At 34.1% G+C, this 18,824-nt stretch overlaps 2 protein-coding genes across 2 annotated transcripts in view; both read left to right on the forward strand.

The window, feature by feature from the left end:
- Positions 1 to 2,242: 2,242 nt before the first annotated feature.
- LOC125831111 (glycerophosphodiester phosphodiesterase GDPD6) lies at positions 2,243 to 10,777 on the forward strand. Its single transcript, XM_049510299.1, has 8 exons — positions 2,243 to 2,392; positions 7,728 to 7,906; positions 8,169 to 8,352; positions 8,546 to 8,620; positions 8,840 to 8,949; positions 9,119 to 9,337; positions 9,578 to 9,733; positions 10,332 to 10,777. The coding sequence occupies exons 1-8, from the start codon at positions 2,356 to 2,358 to the stop codon at positions 10,569 to 10,571; spliced, it is 1,200 nt and encodes a 399-aa protein (XP_049366256.1). The 5' UTR covers positions 2,243 to 2,355; the 3' UTR covers positions 10,572 to 10,777.
- A 3,551-nt stretch (positions 10,778 to 14,328) lies between these two features.
- LOC125832835 (DExH-box ATP-dependent RNA helicase DExH14) overlaps positions 14,329 to 18,824 on the forward strand; it is a 35,336-nt gene continuing 30,840 nt past the window's right edge. The window contains exons 1-7 of the mRNA XM_049512028.1: positions 14,329 to 14,550; positions 14,621 to 14,682; positions 14,873 to 15,041; positions 16,253 to 16,706; positions 16,806 to 16,871; positions 17,242 to 17,346; positions 17,432 to 17,734. Of these exons, the coding sequence (XP_049367985.1) occupies positions 14,444 to 14,550; positions 14,621 to 14,682; positions 14,873 to 15,041; positions 16,253 to 16,706; positions 16,806 to 16,871; positions 17,242 to 17,346; positions 17,432 to 17,734 (1,266 nt within the window). The 5' untranslated portion in view covers positions 14,329 to 14,443. The remainder of the gene's footprint in view (positions 14,551 to 14,620; positions 14,683 to 14,872; positions 15,042 to 16,252; positions 16,707 to 16,805; positions 16,872 to 17,241; positions 17,347 to 17,431; positions 17,735 to 18,824) is intronic.

The raw sequence follows: 18,824 nt of genomic DNA on the forward strand, positions 1-18,824 counted from the left end.
AAAACACACATAATGTCCTCTGACATATTTCATAATTTGTTATGTACTTTACAACCTAACTTATATGAGATATTATGATATGGTCATATGGAGTAGGGACATATGAACTAATTATGTCGCAAACACTTTTTTTTGTTATTTTAATGTTAGGAGTATGACTTGTGAAGTATGTATAATATGAAAGTATAAATTTATGTCTCGCAAAAAAAATATTTATTATTTTGATATCAAATATATTTTTAACCACTTTTCTATAACTTAAATTATTGAAATACAAAAATTAAACACTATCTAAAATTTAAAAATATGGACATTTATACTAATGACGTGTAATTGATTGCAAATGGCCAATTATCTATCGTCGACAAAATGGGAACAATAGATAGTATCTAGCCATAAAGTTTGAATTTGATGATCAATTAACAAAATATTTTCTCGGTTTCATATTATTTGTTTCATATTAATTTAATATATTTTTAAAGAAAATATTTATTTTTATTAAACTAACTTTATAACGAAACTCTAAATTTGATTAGTTATCAGTATTACTATACGTAGTTATTAAATATTGCAATATAATAATTTTTTAAAACTTGTTACTACTTTTAAATTGAATAAAAAATATACTATAATGTTTATTTTTAATATAAGAGTCGATTAATATGAAATGAACGCAAAAACAAAAGAGATTGAGAAGTCAAAGTTTCTATATCCAATCATCAAACGAAGGTTCAACCTCTTTTGACTATCAAATTGCACAAAATAGCTCCCCCCACCAATAGAACTCTAAAAATAGACATCAGAAAAGTGTATACTATACTATTAATTAGTTTAGGATTTAATAATTGTTTCAAAATCTAGACGTGACACTCGAAGTTTTAATTTATTATACCAAATGTCTATAATATTGATACTTTATTGGAATTTAATTATTTTTTAATGTGTTTGTAGCTTTTTAAAAATCTAACTAAGGGAAAAGAGTTTAATATATCATTTAACTTTGTGATTTAATATTAATATATATTTTTTGTTTAAAAAGTAGTTCACATATATTCCTAACTTATATATACAAATGACTCGTACATATTATTTTGATCGACGGAAGTGAAAAATTAATTAATTTAATTTTTTATTAAAATAAAAATTAAGCATATTTGATCCATTTCACATATATTTTTTTTGATATTCCAAAGAATAATTCGAGTTTTAGTATGGATCTATTTGTTTATCAAAATCTGAGTTCCTTGTTCTTTGTGTAAAAATATAAAAAATAAATAAGTGCGAATGGAATAAGAAAGAAGAATAATTAAAACTATTTTTTTCTGCAAATATACATACTGTATTTCTGTTTTGAAAAAATTACATAAATACACAACTTAAGATATCATAATCTCTAAAGGATTTTTGTGATTATTTTTTAACAGAGGCTGTTGAGTATCAAAAATTTATTACCCGGAATCTTATTCTTTTAGAACAAGTTGAACGTGTGGGCATTATTGGGAGAGACGAGGCATTAAATTGGGGTTTATGGGGACCAATGCTACGAGCTTTCGGCATAGAATGGGATCTTTGTTCCTATCATTTAAAATAATTACAAAAATCCCCTCTCGAATACTTTCATATGCTCTCTCGGATACATTCTTCCCATTATGTAATATATCAATTGCAATGTATAAGACAGTCAATGAATGTATATGAGAGTAATGAAAAATCTAAGATTATTGTAATTGGAGAAATTTCTGGTGTAAGATGTGATTAGCCCACAAATATATGAGATTTTTGTACTTTATACCTTAATTTTTGTATATGCAATTTGTTTTAGGGCATCTATGTAGATTTTACAAGAAATGAATAAAAAAATATATTTAATCATCAAAATAATGCTCATTAGTCATTAAATTTAAAAAGCAAAAAAAAAAAATTTGTGAAAAAAATTAAATATACCCCATATGAATATTTATTTTAATAAAAAAGTCCAAAATTGGTGTGAAATGGATTATATCTAAGGTCATAATGCTTCTCTTTATTTGGAGTTAAAAAAACTAATTCATCCATATGATCTGTACCAATCAGAAGTGGATTTAATCACCAAAAACGTGATCGCCTTTACAGTGACAGTCCTGTTACCTAACGGACTCATATTAACCGTAGATTTAAATCTTATTTTCTCATCAACGGCTGTAATAACGCTGACATTATTCTAAAGGAAGTATCCTTGCATAACTATAACACTTCTGGAATTTGAAAATTGCAATTTTAGGAATATTCGTTAAATCCACGGCAACGAATCAGCGATACGTTCAATTATATAATTCAATATTGGGTATAAGTTTTCTGCAAAACAGAAAAAGAGGAATGAGGGAGAAGGAGACAGTCTCCATGGGTTCACCAAGTAAGTATTACAATCCCCAGATGACAATTTTTGGAATTTTTTTGTTGTTTCTGTGATTTCGTTTTGTTATTTGCTGTATTTAGTTTTGGAATGAAATTGAGCAGAGTCGATTTAGTTATAATGCTCTCTATTTCGTATTATTTCGTTATTGTTATTGCTCTTGTATTTTTTTCAAATTGTTTGACATGCGGTCTACGAGTTAGAGGTAAGGTCTGTGTATACTCTAGATCAATACGATGGGATTACATGGGTATATTGTTGTTATTATTATGGTTACCTTAGCTAGTTTGGGATTATGTGTGTATTCTAGGAGTGGAATTTTTTCAATATTGTCACTCAGTTCTTGACAATTGTGTTTTTCAGCTTAGATTGTGTATATCTACAACCCCTTAATGTATATAGGTGCCGGATTTAGTGGAATCATTTGAAAGATTTTTTTTCTTCTTCTGGGTTTTAACTTTTAAGTTCTCTATGGGCTGAAATCTTTTTAAGTAATGTACAGTGGACAATTAGTTACTGAAATCTGCACTCAGTTTATATGTATACTCATAATTTACTATGAGTAAATGGGAAGGTTGAACAGTTATTCAAGAGCTTATCTGTGTGCTTTGTCTGGTACTCTGACAATTACAAATTCTTGTCAAGGCATTTCCCAGATAAGCACGCATTATATGCAGCGTCTTCACATTTATTTGATAGCTAATTAACTTGTGGTGATACCATAACTTTATCTATTATGAGGAGTAGGTGGTGCTGATACAAGAAAATAAAGAGATAAGTGTGTTAAAATCTACTCGTCTCATTAATACATGACAGGTTTACATCTTGAAATTGGTTGGTAACTCTTTATGGTGAGAGATTTTATGTAACTTTAATATTTTACATGCTAAGTTGGGGTTACTGAATTCAGTTCATAAAGAACTCTGTAGGGCAATCTGGCCCCATAAAACTTCAGAGAGGTGTTAGCACTGGTAGTAAGTAGTAATTGTTCAACTCTCAATGGTTTTGTGGGCTCTCTGTGTCCCCATTAATATTATGTGATGTTAGGTGAATTTGTAGTCTCCTTTGTTTCCCAACCATAGAATCCCAAATGATATTAACTGGAGTGGGAACTTGATAAGAAGTGTTTATTTGTAGTGATTTTTGAATACTCCAAAGCATTGAATGCAATAAATAGGTTTCTTTGAAATCAGTCTATCCAGGTAAGCATTATATATGCTTGAACTTATCTCTCTACTTCAAAGTGAATGTCATGGTATGACATGACACAATTTCTTAAGGTAAACTTGGGAAGAAAAGTAAGACTAGTTTTTGAATTTGGAAAATCCTGCTTAATTTTTTTGAGGTATCATATTCAATGAGGCGTGAAATGTTAACCCACTTTGTTTCCAAATATAGAATATAAACATGGATGTTGAGGATTCATATAGTTGCCCCCACTGATTTTGAATTAAGCATTGTTGTTGTTGTTGTTGTAGATTATAGAATTTACATTTAGGATCAGCTGAAAAAAAGAATCTTAGCTCCAAATAAAAAAAAGGAGCAGTATTAGTTACTATTCATTTAGATAGAATTGAAAGTTCAGCCAGATATTACTTATTTCAATTGCTATGATGTGTAGTATTGTGCATCATATAAAGATGGTTCATAATCTAAATCGGGTTCAAATTAGCTCAATCTAACTAGTTAACCAAATATCACAAAAGGAATATAAAGGATTACTGTAGGCAATCCAACTAGCATGTGATTGAAAGTAGTTGATTCATAGAATTAGTGAACCAAATTATGGCCACCAAAAAACTCCTATTATAGAGTAAATCTTATTTTCCATTATTGATTTTCAGAATAAGAATTGAATGTATATCTAGTCTAGTACTTTGTCCAAAGTTTATAAGGATATCCCATTTCAAACTAGGATGTAAACATTGGGTTGAACTTTTTATGTGTTGGTGTAATATACCACAAATATAATAAATTACAATTGAAAATAAATGAATAAACAAATCTTTAGGCTGAGGCGCGGATATCTCGCTCTCTTTAAGGAGATTCAAGCCTACTGCGACATAATCTACACCGATCCAGCAGTATTACTCTTAACTTGTTCCCTCCAGGATACAACAGCCCAACAACGTCATACAACTCAAGCAACCCCGGATTAGTTGAAGAGTCCAAAGCTCTACAAAAAGAACACATTCCTTCAACATATAAATACTCTCTTTTGTATAGTGAATATAGTTGAAGACTTAGAATATTTTCTTTGTCTCAACTCTCTCTTTTCTCATCTTTCTTAAGATATTTCACAAAGGAAGAAATACCAGTATATATATGTGAAGAAGTCTTCCAAATAATCAATGGGTAGAACGAGGGGTAGTAATGTGGGTAGCTTAATGGGATAGATGTTACATAAGTTACAAGAAACTAATGGTCATATGAGTTACAAGAAACTAATGACCATGAGAGTTACAAGAACTAATGATTATATAATTTACAAAAATCAATAGTCATCTTCTACCACAATTTTATAGCCATTGACATATACATTTAATATTTTATTTTAATAATAAAATGCATATGCACCAACATTCCCCCACTCATTTTAATATTAAAATTAAGAGAGGGCACCACAATTTAGTTGAAGGTGGACTATTATGCATAATGAAGGTGTGCTCTGCATTGAACCTTCACTTGGTAAAACAGTAACCTTTACTCCAGAGTCAGTAGTGGTCTCAAACTTGAACTATGAGTGCTTAGGAGAAATAACGTATTACTGTTTACACACAATAATCAAGGTGTTGACATAAGCTTTCATAGCCAGGACATTACGGCCTTGTGCTATCCCAATTTTCATGAGCGGTTTTTAGAATAAGCCCATTCTCATAGAAAGCTGTCTACTTTCACACTCACATAGGTGAAATCTGTCAAGGATGCTCCTATAATTTGACATTCCACTCATACGAGATACAGACTTTCATTAAGAGTTCAAAGACTCAACCTCCACAAATCATTATAGGATAAATGCACTTACATAATATATGGATTGAATAAAATAAACAATATTGCATTTCATAACAAGTCATCATATGATTTGTTCTTCCCTTTGAACCTGGTTATAGGATCTCTAGTCCCCAGGTTGGGTTTCCTCATATATGACTCAGATTTATGAGCTTTCATATCATCCCCTCGATGTGCTTCAAACCCTTTATGTTGTTAAGGCCTTAGTTTACGATTATCACAAGTTTTAACACAATAAATATTGATGGTATATCAATGATCAATATGATCTCACAATATTGTGTTTTTTCCTCATGAGTTTGAATTTACCGTTGTAATAATGATTTTGTACTCTACCATTATATTAGTGCTATCATAATTAATCAAAATTAGAAAAATTAATTTCTCAAAATAAAGTGTTTGATATAGTAAAATCAAGTCACTTTTTCACTTATTGAAGCTTAATTTTTTTTACTTCAACCTCCACAGTAGATAAGCAAGTAATATAATTTGCTTTTCTCACTTCCAACAATTAGCACCAATTTTCTCATCTTGTTTGCTTGTACCTGCTAAGTACTTTTTCTGCAAACACAATATCAAGTCAGGTTGTTAGTCACATAGCTCATATGTTTATGAGGCTAGCAAACTCCCTTTTTCTGTCACACAATTGAATAAAAAAGAGTTGCAAGACTCACACAACCATGTATTTCACAATTATTCCACCATAATGTGACTTGACAAGTTAAGAAAATTTCATCACGTGTTTTATAGTATTTTTAATTTCAAGAATGAAAATTTTCTCACCCAAAGCATTTCATGTTAGCTACTCAACATGTTTTTTTATTATTTATTTATAACTCTCATGTTAGAGTCAGAATCATCCCATTATAGCCAAACAACAACATGTGATTTATTCCACTATAAATATATGCATTTGTAATACTCTTTTTTTAGAGCATTTCTCAAACAAAAATCATAATTTCACAAATATTTTTTCATCATTTCATGAACCCCACTATTTTAAGAATTTAAATAACATTTTTTCCATGAAAAGAAGTATAACTTTATCCATGAAAATATTAGGTAAAAAGTTTTTTTTCTTTTACCTTTTCTCCGCTTGAATTGAGCAAGTAGAAAAATACTTTACCCTTACATCTCTTCTCTTCCATCTCTTGAAGAGAGCGACGTTGAACGAAATGTTGATCTCCTATCTTGATATTCACACTTTTTCAAACTGTAACAAAAACATGAGTCTCCTTAAAATTGTTGGTGTAATATACCACAATTACAATAAATTACAGTTGAAAATAAATGACAAAAAATGAATAAACAAATCTTTAGGCTGAGGCGCGAATATCTCGCTCTCTTTTAGGAGATTGAAGCTCACTGCGACATAATCAACACCAATCCAGCAGTAATACTCTTGACTCATCCCCTTTAGGATACAACAACCCGACAATGTCGTACAACTCAAGCAACTCCGGATTTGTTGAAGAGTCCAAAGCTCCACAAAAAGAACACCTTCCTTCAACATATAAATACTCTCTTTTGTATAGTGAATATAGTTGAAGACTAAAAATATTTTCTCTGTCTCAACTCTCTGGCTTCTCATCTTTCTTAAGATATTTCACAAAGGAAGAAACACCACTATTTATAGGTGAAGAAGTCTTTCATATAATCAACGGGTAGAATCAGGGGTAGTAATATGGGTAGATAAATGTGATAGATGCTACATAAGTTACAAGAAACTAATGACCATATGAGTTACAAGAAACTAATGACCATGAGAGTTACAACAAAAACCAATAGTCATCTTCTACTACAATTTTATAGCCACTAACATATACATTTAATATTTTATTTTAACAATAAAGTGCATATGCACCAACATTATGATATATTCAGATATCCTGTGTCGCAAGTACAATTCAGTTATGCTTTGGATGAACAAATCGTTGACTGTATATTCTTCGCACATTTATCATGCTGCCTGTTGCTAAATATGTGTATTGACCGTAACTATCGATTAATCCTAGTTTAGAACTGAGACACAGTGGTCGTTGTGTGAGTATTGCTTGTTAATTTCCAAAGGTTTTCCATATTTTAGATTGACAGTTAAGACATTATAACTTTTCTCAAGCTGCAATGAATTGGTTTATCAGAATAGATCAATTGATGTCAAGTACATGCATTCATGTATATATTGGTCTCTCCGTACATGCACCATTATATATACCATGTTCACGTGTGAAATCATTGACCATGGATAGACAAGCATAGGTAACGTTTATAATCATCTGTGTGCATATACAGAATCTTACCTCTTTCTCAATGTACTTTACAGGTGTTGTCCCTTATATCTTTCTGCTACTTCTTGTTGGATGCTCGGCCAGACCTCTCTACCCACTTCCTGGCAGAAGAAATGATAGGAATAAACAGCCTTTACAAACATTTCGAGCTTACAACATTGCACACCGAGGTTCAAATGGAGAAATTCCTGAAGAAACTGCAGCAGCATACATGGTATGTCTACAATAGAATCATCATATAGTTTTCAAAACATCCAGTTTCCAGAGTAGCAACTAGGAATCGGGTCTAGTCTCCAATATAATGGCTTCACTTAAGGTGACATGGTTGATGCTGAAACTACAATTATAGGGAAAATTCCTTTTGATGTTTGCATAGCACCTTTCTGCTTGCAATAACTGATGTTGAAATACTAGCAAACAGGCTGTTTCTTTAAATAAACTGCAAAACATGCCCCTGAAGCTCTATTATTATGCAGAGAGCTATTGAAGAGGGTACTGATTTCATCGAAACAGATATTTTAGCATCTAAAGATGGCGCTCTTATATGTTTCCATGATGTCATACTTGATGATATGACTGATATAGCAAATCACAAGGAGTTTGCTGATCGAAAGAGGACCTATGATGTTCAAGGGGTTAACACTACTGGATATTTTCTGGGTATGGATGTTATAATGTCACATGTGCTAACTTCTGGTTTTTTTTTCCGTTAATAATAGATTATGTCCTCTTGCTGTCATCTTGTGTTAGCTTCATTTTCTTCATTTTACCTTCTAAGTATTATACTATTTCTTTACTGATATGATATGTATCATTACTTCACCTATTAGTAATTTCTTGCACTAATATGCAGTTGACTTCACCCTTGAAGAATTGAAGCTTCTGCGTGTTAAGCAGAGATATCCTTTCAGAGATCAGCAATATAATGGTTAGTTTTCTAAGCATTCCTATAAACACAAAACAAGATAGAGAAATTTATGCTACGGGAAATGTAACATCAACAAAAAATGCTGCTTTTGATTGACTTTGCCCAACAACAAGACAGGCGTGCTCCTGCAATTATTCTATATGAGGATAGTTTCTTCAGAAAAATGCATCTCACTGCCTCCAATATTTTTCACCTTTTTCGTTTTCAATTAACATGCAGGAGAATTTTCTATTATTACTTTTGAGGAGTTCATCTCAATTGCATTGGATGCCCATAGAGTTGTTGGAATATATCCAGAGATAAAAAATCCAGTCCTTATCAACCAACACGTGAGTTCATTCCCTTTCTGCTACAAAATTGGGGAAACTGATTTTTAATTGCAGAGTATGTTTTGCTGGAAAATCAGTTGATACCCTTGTGTGTTATTCTCAGTTTTAAAACTGGTATCCTTATGTATTACTTTCAGTTATCTTATACACTAACTGCTGGTTCCAACAGGTCAAATGGCCAGGTGGTAAGAAATTTGAGGACAAGTTTGTTGAGACACTGAAGAAGTATGGATACAATGGTTCATATATGTCGAAGCAATGGTTAAAGCAGCCTGCATTCATTCAATCTTTTGCGCCAACGTCACTAATTTATATATCAAACCAAACAGACCTGCCTAAGATCTTCCTCATTGATGACACAAATACACCAACTCAAGACACCAATCAGGTTTTTAACACGAATTCATTCAGATTCTTGTTTAAAAGTTTACAGGATTAACAAGTACACTTTTTACAGGCTTGATAAAAAAATAGAAATTTACTCTTTGCTGATTAAGAAATTAACCTCCATTCTAACATGTATTCTCTTTTTAGGAATTTAGTGTTGATGAAAAGATACCCTAGAGAAATCTGTTTGTTACACCGTTTTGCTATTGCTAAGAAAATCAATGATCCTTTTACATTTCAGTCATATTGGGAGATTACTTCAGATGGTTATCTTGACTATATCAAGGAATATGTGGTGGGGATTGGGCCCTGGAAGGACACCATAGTTCCTTGTTCCAACAATTATCTGCAAACACCTTCTGATCTCATCGCAAGAGCACATGCCCGTAATCTACAGGTATCTGATCAATCATTGATTGTGGGATATCGTTGACATGTGAAGTTAATTGATGATATGATATTTTCTTCCACTGGTCTCTGTTCCACGGTTATTAATTTTACTGTGCACTAAGATTAGATTACTGTTAATTGAAGGAAAAGGAAATACCTATATATCATATAAAGTGTTTTGAATTGGCATGTTATGTACTTTTTTAACTTGTTGAGTCTGTTCTGTTGTAAGTTTGAGGGGTGCTGGGTTGCTTCTAGTTGGTGAATAGACGCCTCTAAGTTCCAGGGTCATTGTTTTTACTTCTAATTCTTAGAGAGCCTAGTGAGTCACTATGCTTTAATGACTAGTGCCACTGCCTTCTATCATAGATCCGCTACATCTTTCTGCACTCCATTTTATGTTTAGCACGCCTCTTCTTAGAAATTAGAATTGGCGAGTTTCCATTAACTAGTGCCTTCTGAATTATTGAGTTTTCAAAGAAACTGAATGAACCTGCTTTAATACCTATCCCATGTGTAGAATGGTCTTTCTTTTTTCTCCTTTTCCGTGCAATTCATCTTAATTTCATACATATTTATCCTCTGAATTTCAATAACAAATCCAGGTGCATCCATACACTTTCCGGAATGAGAACCAATTTGTACACTTCAACTTCAGTGAAGATCCATACAACGAGTTTGACTACTGGATAAACAAGATGGGAGTTGATGGCCTCTTCACAGACTTCACAGGCAGCCTTCACCACTATCAGGAATGGACCAATCCATTTGCATCTGGAGAAAAAGAAGCAACTAGGCTTCTGAATAAGATTGAATTGATGCTTTCCAAGTTCAAATACACCTGAGTTAAATTCTATTCAACATTGTCTGTGACAAGGCAATGCTATTTATTGGTCTGTATATATCATTGGCTTTCCAATTTATATTTACCAAAAGAAAAACAGGTTTCAATATATTGTGATTGGTGCAATGACACTCTTGAAGCATTTGGACCCTCTAAACCTATCTCCTAGATTGTTGATTTATACAAGAGATTTGCCTTCTTGGGAAATTTTGTTTCATGTTCTTCGTTGGTGTCACTTGCAATGGACTTTTGCCAACTTCTTTACACTTTGTGTCTCTTTTTAGCAGGCAACAATCACTTCTGCCTACTTGCTTCTTGGATTTTAACATCTTTCCTAGCATACTCTTACAAAAAGGCAGAATAACGAAAACAACAACAATAACATACTCAATGTAATCTCACAAGTAAGGTTTGGTGTGTATCCAATCTTAACCCTACCTTGTACAAAAAGACATAATGAGGGAAAAAACATGTCAATTAACATACATAAATTGCATATACTCAATGTAATCTCACAAGTAAGGTTTGGTGTGTACCCAGTCTTAACCCTACCTTGTACAAAAAGACATAATGAGGGAAAAAACATATGTCAATTTAACATACATAAATTGCATATATTTGACTACTTAGTTTCTCGGCTAATCTCTGAATTTTGTGTATTTCGCCTTGATTTTGCACCTCATGAACCTTTTGCACATCTTTGTTGAGTTTTTGTATTTCGCTTGTATTTCTGTATTATGGAGGAGGATTTTTCCGACAATCATTGTATTTTTGTATTTCGTGTGTTGATTGTATAGTGTATTTTTGTATTTCGTGTATTGATTGTATAGTGTATTTTTATCGTTGTTTGTACCCTTGTAGACACACTTATGTTTTATCCTTGTAGTAACTGTATCCATCAAGATTGTATGTGTTGATATAATCATTAAAGAAAATGAATACTAGTGATACAATCAGATGACAATTGAAACAATACAAGGAACCTATGAAATTAGAGTGATGACTGAATACAACAAATAAAGTCCCATGTTTTTTTTTTGGTATTTGTACCCCAAATATATGAATTGTATTTGTCGATATAACCTAAATACGCCTATGAATACAATTAATACAAATGTGTGACAACTCAAACACATTGATATTGTCACCCCCCAAACTCGAGGGGAGCAATTGGCTCCTAATGCCAAAACTCAGGCCCGAGCCGACCCTGCTGAACTATTTACTACTAGCGCATGGCAGCCACACGCAATTAAGAAAACAAACAAGTATATCTCGGCTTAAAACTAAGCCCTTGGCCCGCAAGGCCCCTGTCAATTGATCTATAAAAGAAACAGTTACTCCCAGGAGATCATATAAATAAATAGCCAACTAGCAAAGAAGTCCTGATTGGGCCGTCGAGGCCACCATGATATCTATACCAAAACTGAAAGCAGGTATATATCAAGACAATAAATCAAACAACTCACAAGCTTCATCAAACCAACAAACTAGGCTAGTATGGCCATAACGTAGCTATACACCCTACACACTAGCTTGCAAGCCTCTAAGAGTAATAAAGATTGGTGGGACAAGGTCCTATCCTACCCATAAAGATATATACAACAAAAGGTAACAAACTTCCCAACTCTAGCAGCTCCGGAGGAAAGGGGCTAGCCAATCGGATAGAAGTCAATCCTGCTGTTGAAGTGGTCTACTGGGTCGTCTGTCGGGTCTTGCATGCATGAATGCAGCTCCCCCAAGGCAATGGGTCGTCAGTACAAATAATGTACAGAGTATGAAAGGCTATAGACTAAGTGAGCAAGTATCATAATATACCAAAGATAATCACGTAAGGAAATCAAAATTTTAGATAAGCATGCTAACCCGCTACTGAATCTAAAAAATACAAAAATGATCAACATCAACCTAACCAATCCCCCATAAGCTCGGCAGGTACAATCAACATACCACCTACCTAGGCCCCCATAAGCCCAGAAGATGTCAAGTCAATCTACATACCCCTATCGATAGCCCCTTGTCTTTGTAAGAAGTCACATAGCCCTTTTTGGCAACGATATAGCCCCGTAGGCAACACATAACCCTCTTAGGCAACATCATAGCTTTGTGGGCAACACATATCCCTCTTTTGCATCAACATAGCCCTGTAGGCAACACATAACACTCTTTGGTGTCAAAATAGCCCCGTAGGCAACACATAACACTCTTTGGCATCAATATAGCCCTGTGGGCAACACATAACACTCTTTGGAAATAACATAGTCCTATTAGACAACATCATAGCCCCTATATGCAGTTCATAGCTCAACAACTAACCACAATAGCCCCAAGGGCGACAACAAACAATTGAATAGGCTAAATGCGAGTAATTTAGCTATAAACAATATATATGAATAATCTCCAAGTCGTTCCTAACTTAAGGTCGTTCTTAACAGATTATGAGTCCCTAAAATGAGGGTTTATAACCACTCAATCAGCCAACCACTCACAATTACATCTACAAGATCACCAACATTAACTACCTCTAAGGAAACATATCAAACGAAGGGAATAGCCTTAACATACCTTTCCAATGAATGCTCGAAAGACCGTAGTTCCTTCACAAAAGTTGTTCCTTATGTCCTGAGCTTCACAAACACTATATATTCACAGCTGGTACGCACCTATAAACAGTTCATAATTAATCTTAAATCGGCAGATTTGCCATATTGCCCCAACTTGTCGAAACGTCCGTAGAAATTCATAAAAACAATCATAAAAGAGTCCCGAGATGATTACCTTAGTTAACCAAGTTTAAACCTTGAAGAAACATCAATAACTACAAATTTATATCTTCAAAAACCAGCTCCAAACGCATTTAATAGAAGGGAAAAACGATTGCCACGTGTAGAGATTACGTTTCTAGGCACGGGGCAACGTTTAATGGTAGAAATCATCAAAAACTAACCTTCATCATGCAAGAACTCCATAGGAACCCTCTATTAAGCTTTCTTTCTGGTTTGAAAGTGAAAAGAAATGTTTTCATGGCTTAAAACGTTGAATAAGCCGACATACCACATTTTTTATCCGACCAGGATTCTGCCCCGACAGTCCGTAGTAAAATCCTCATAACTTTTTACTCCGATGTTGGTTAGATACGGGGTTTTGTGCGTTGCAAACTAGACTCGTAGGCCTTCGATTTAATGGATGATAGGCCTTCTAACTCTTTATATATTAGGAGAAAACATCCAAGACATTTGACCCAAATTTCAGAGAAATCTTTAAAAAGGAACTTACGATAACTTTCGCCAACTTTTATTTTGCCACTTCAAAACTTGAGATACAACCCTTGAAAACTTAAAATATTACATACCACATCACTCTTAATTTATTACCCACCCTCCTTGTCTTTCCACGAAGATACACGTTAATTTAGACGTTTTGAAAAGTCATGGTGTTACAGATATAACCTAATTGTGCATATGAATACAACAAATACAAATCTGTGACACCTCAAACACTTATTCCGACGGGTAAATACCTAAACTATAACTATATAGTACAAACTACCGTCATTTATGAGACTCCTCAATTTTAAACCATTTATTGTTAATAAACTGAAAAGCAATTATCGTACTTATAAAAGACAATGTCAAAATACTTTCAAAAAGTTGGATATTTAACTATATATCAAAAAGTTTAAAATTTGATCAGTTTGATAAATTATTAATTAAAAACTAAATATATTAAGTCACATATAATAAAATAATTTTTCCAATTACACTAATCTGTATCCGGTTCCTCAATTACGCCTTGCGCAAGAAACCAAAAACCGGTTCGGAGCACATACAAATCACTTCAGACTATCGGAGAAGAACATCAATCGGCGAAACCAAAATGTTGTTTCAACTTCCTCGCCTGACCAATGCTCTCCGGGAACCATTTGACGCCGATCAAGCTTACCTTCACCGGAAAACCATTCTGCAAAATCTCAAGTCTCGCAGGTACCAGAATCGCATCTTCTAATTACACACCCTTTTCGTTTTTGATTAATAATTTTTTTCTTGTTTTCAGTACTGCAACTTCACTTGAAGAATCAGAACTTGCTCGAAAGATTGTGTATAAATGGGACGAAGGTACTATACTATTGATTTATTAAGAATTAATACGTTCTTCTTTTTTCGTTTTGAATATACTCTGAGATACATGGAAATATGTTCGATATTGTCACCTCAATTAGCTTATGATTGAAAGGAAGCATTTTGAAATTCTTTTATGCCCCTTTTCATGTCCACTGCTTAATGAAGTGTTCTGTAATTGGTGCAGCTTCTCCTGAGTTGCGGCAAGCCTATAAGCAGTTTATAGGCGCGGTGGTTGAGTTGATGAAGGGTGAGATTGTGTCAGAGGAGTTTAGGGAGGTGGCATTCAGTGTGTATAGGCTTTTCAGTGGGCCAATGGTGGAGGGTGAGGAACACAGGCGTATTGCTGAGAAGAAGTAAGCATACAGTTTCTAGATGTATTGCTTGAAGATAACATTTAGCTCCTTAGTTTGTCTGTGTATATCTATATTTATGGTACTTGCTAATCTTTAGAATACATGAGGATCAGTTGGGGATGGGGTGGAGTGGTGAACCAATTGGTCATGTTGATATGCTTTTATCGCTAGGAAATAAATGGAGAATGTCGGCTAGTAAAATGAATAGGTGCATGATCACGATGCCTTAGCTGCTCAGCAGGGTTTTTAAGTCTCTTTTTTTCTTCATCAAAAAGTCTCTTTTTTCATCCCTTTTCCCAAGCACGTGAAGTTCTGTAAGCGAGGATAAAAACTGTTCCGACTGCTTGCTGTATCTGTCTCTCGTTGTAGTATATTTCAATCCACTTGCAGTTTGTATCTGTTCCTTTTGATACTTCTTATTTGAGAACCTATTCGCCAAAAATAAAGGAGAAAAAAGATAATTGCTGATGCTAGTATCAGGCCAAATGAGTTCTCATATTAGGTCCACTTATATAGGCTTCTGCTGGGTCCAGAAGCACCGTGGGCATTTAGTTTTTTGCAGAAGGATCTAAAAGGCATTTTGTCCCATTGGTTGTTCTTTGTGTATCAGATTCATAAATCTTCCAAAGCAAAAAAGTCAACTTCATTACATTATATTTCATTGTGTGAATTAGTGCTTGATACCTTACAGAAAACTCTACATGTTAGACCTTTTTAATTGTTAGGCAAAAAGATCACCCAGTAGTGGAATGTTCTTGATGGACGTGTTAATGTTATTCATACCCAGAAGTCAAAGGTTTTTCAGTCCTTGATTGCTGAAATGTAAGTTACTCCTTGTAATCTATATCTTAACGAGTTGAAAAATGGATTCTAGAACCAGCATGCTTCTTATACTTTTCTTATCTGCTGCCAGCTTAGGTAATTGCTAGTAAAGATTGCATGACTAACATTTGTTTTGCGCAAAGTATTAAAGTTTCTTATCAACATAATAATTAGCATAAGGTTGAAAAAGAATCTAGAGTAATACTGATACAACAACAACATACCCAGTGTAATCCTACATGCGAAATAAATGGCGAATAGTAAAGACCTGGAGATCAGATATTAGGTGTATATTTTTTCTTTCCTTGAATATTTTGTGAATGTCTGCATGCTGAGAAAGTTTCTTTGAACTGCTAGTCTGCTAAGTCAATCTTTTATTTTGAATGCAGGCTAGATTTGCAAAAACTTGTTGGCTACGTAGTTTCAGACTCATTACTATCAAGAGTTGCCTCTTTAGCACAAGGATTATATGAGTTGCAGAATAATCACCCTGGAATTGAGACTGTCTCTTTACCAGAAGTGTCTAATGGAACCACTGATGAAGTGGAATTTGGCTCGGACCTTGTGTTCAGACCACCAGCTCGTTTTTTAATTGATGTTTCCTTGGAAGATTCTGATTTTCTTGTTGAGCAGGATAGTGCACCTTCTTCAAGTCATGAAACACAGAATGAACATGGCTCCTTCTCAAATTTTAGAGAATCTGTATCTGGTGGAAAATTTGATTTAAGCTGGTTAAGCGATGCCTGTGATGAGATAGTTAGAGGAAGTACTTCGCAGCTTCCTCGAGATGAACTGGCAATGGCCATATGCCGCGTACTTGATTCAGAGAAACCAGGGGATGAGGTAACAATATACCCCTTTCACTTCATAGTTCTGTGACATGCTTTAACCTCATCTTTTGGCACATCAGTTCCGGAAGCATATAATATGTTTCTTTTTTAGATAGCTGGTGATTTGCTTGACCTTGTTGGTGATGGTGCATTTGAAACAGTTCAGCATCTTATCATGGTAAGAATTTTGAGCTGATATTCTAATTATTGTGGATCGTCATTGGACATATCATCAAATTGTTCTTTAAATTTATGATGCATTGAAGTAAAAAGTATGTACAGTACCTACAGTGTAAAGTAGTCTGAGTCTGATGATATGTTTTAGGATTGGTTGAGAGATTATAAATACAAATCTGGGCCTCATAGTATTTGAGTTGAGTTCTCCAAAATGCTAGATTTATGGTAAATAGAAACAGTAAGCAATCAGGTAGAGAATCATTCAAATAGCAGTAAGCAATTAGGTTCATCCATTTGCAATTTGGTACTGTTTAAATTATAACTTTTCTCCATTCTACCTTTTTCATGAGATCTTGTTCCTCCTATCTCAGCACAAAAAGGAAATTGTTGATGCAATCCATCATGGACTAATTGAACTGAAAGCTGACAAGATGACTACAGGCGGGCAATCGCGAGCTCCTAGTTATGCCGTCCAGGTAAGTAATAGATATATAGCCATGATAATGTCATACATACAATGCCACACTTGGCATTTGAATTTACTTGTTACTAGTCGAACAGGTAACTGTTCAAACCGAGTCTGAAAAGCAAATTGATAAACTTCGTCGCAAGGAAGAAAGGAAGCATAGGCGAGGAACAAATAATGGGGTTGAGGGTGATTTGTCCACAGTGAGTTTTAGTTCTTTGCTTCATGCTAGTGAGAAGAAATATATATTTGAGGACCTCGTTGGTCATGGTGAAGGGACAAACACCTTAGGTCCTACAGCCCTTCCTCAAGGAACTATCAGAAAACACTACAAAGGATATGAAGAAGTCATTATCCCTCCAACACCAACTGCATCTATGAAACCTGGGGAGAGACTGGTATTTCCCTTTTCTGCCACTATGTTTTCCTTTACTTATTGTTGTTCTCTCAGCTACTTATATACTTTGGCTTAATATTGGAGACACTTGTTAATACTATTGTCTAGTACTTCTTTTTTCTGGTCCTCATTATATATATATATATATATATATAGAGAGAGAGAGAGAGAGAGAGCTATAGATATGGTTTTGTTTGTAGTGGACATGGTTATGAAAATTAATTATCTGGGAGGTAGAGTTTGGTTTGAATGAAGTGTTGCTAGAGTTTGTCGCAAAACCTGTTTGTATAGTAATTGTCAAACTGCTTCGGTCCTTCCCTGCATTCAATATTTGATGCTAGCAGCACTTTATCTTTCCACATATAAAAATGAAAATGTACATGAAGTAGATCAGATGATTAATTTCCTTTGTTCTTTTCACATGTAACTAGTGTACCAAGATACATATTACTGGGGTTGTGCTTCTCATCCATTGCTTGCTGTGTGCTATTCTTTATTAAATTTTTGTGTTATTTTTTCAAAATATACTTGATGCTTGAATATGCTTTCTAATGGACGATGCATCTGTAAATCTTGCTTACCCGACGCTCTATCTTGGTACTGAAGACAATCCAAAGCTCGTCTATTTGCTAGATCAGTCGTCAATTCTTGTGTTTAGTACTGAATCTAAACAAGAAAGGTAAAACTCATTTGTTATATGCTATTATGGTAGTAGTTTGGCTTGTTTGGCTAGAATGGAGTTCTGTACTTTGTTGGATTAGTATGGCACAGCCTGCATACTGTGGTTTTATGGAATAATACGGGATATAATTTTTTATCTTTCTAGATCCTCGTAATTTCTATTTTTGTCACTGTTAAGCATGTAAACGATAATGTATCGTTTCTTTGCACAAAAAGTGCAGAAAAGGATCTTAACATTTGATGACCTTTCAACTTTCCTCCTGTTTTCGATCTTACTCTTCGACTACTGTATCAACTACTGTTTTAGGTTAGCACAAAGAAGACGATGTCCCTTAATTCTGCTGTGAACTACAGTGCAGGAGCTAATGGTCTAATCTTCATGATGCTTCTTACATATGAACCACAAGTCC

The sequence above is a fragment of the Solanum verrucosum genome, unplaced genomic scaffold (assembly GCF_900185275.1).
Source record: "Solanum verrucosum unplaced genomic scaffold, falcon-dt-bn FXZP01000102.1, whole genome shotgun sequence".
Lineage (NCBI taxonomy): Eukaryota > Viridiplantae > Streptophyta > Magnoliopsida > Solanales > Solanaceae > Solanum > Solanum verrucosum.

Bases quoted from the DNA above. Each gene is read 5' to 3' on its own strand.
- LOC125831111 (XM_049510299.1), top strand. From the start codon at position 2,356: ATGAGGGAGAAGGAGACAGTCTCCATGGGTTCACCAA. The intron at 2,393-7,727 runs GTAAGTATTACA...TGTACTTTACAG, and splicing joins AGTCTCCATGGGTTCACCAA to GTGTTGTCCCTTATATCTTT. The intron at 9,734-10,331 runs GTATCTGATCAA...TAACAAATCCAG, and splicing joins CACATGCCCGTAATCTACAG to GTGCATCCATACACTTTCCG.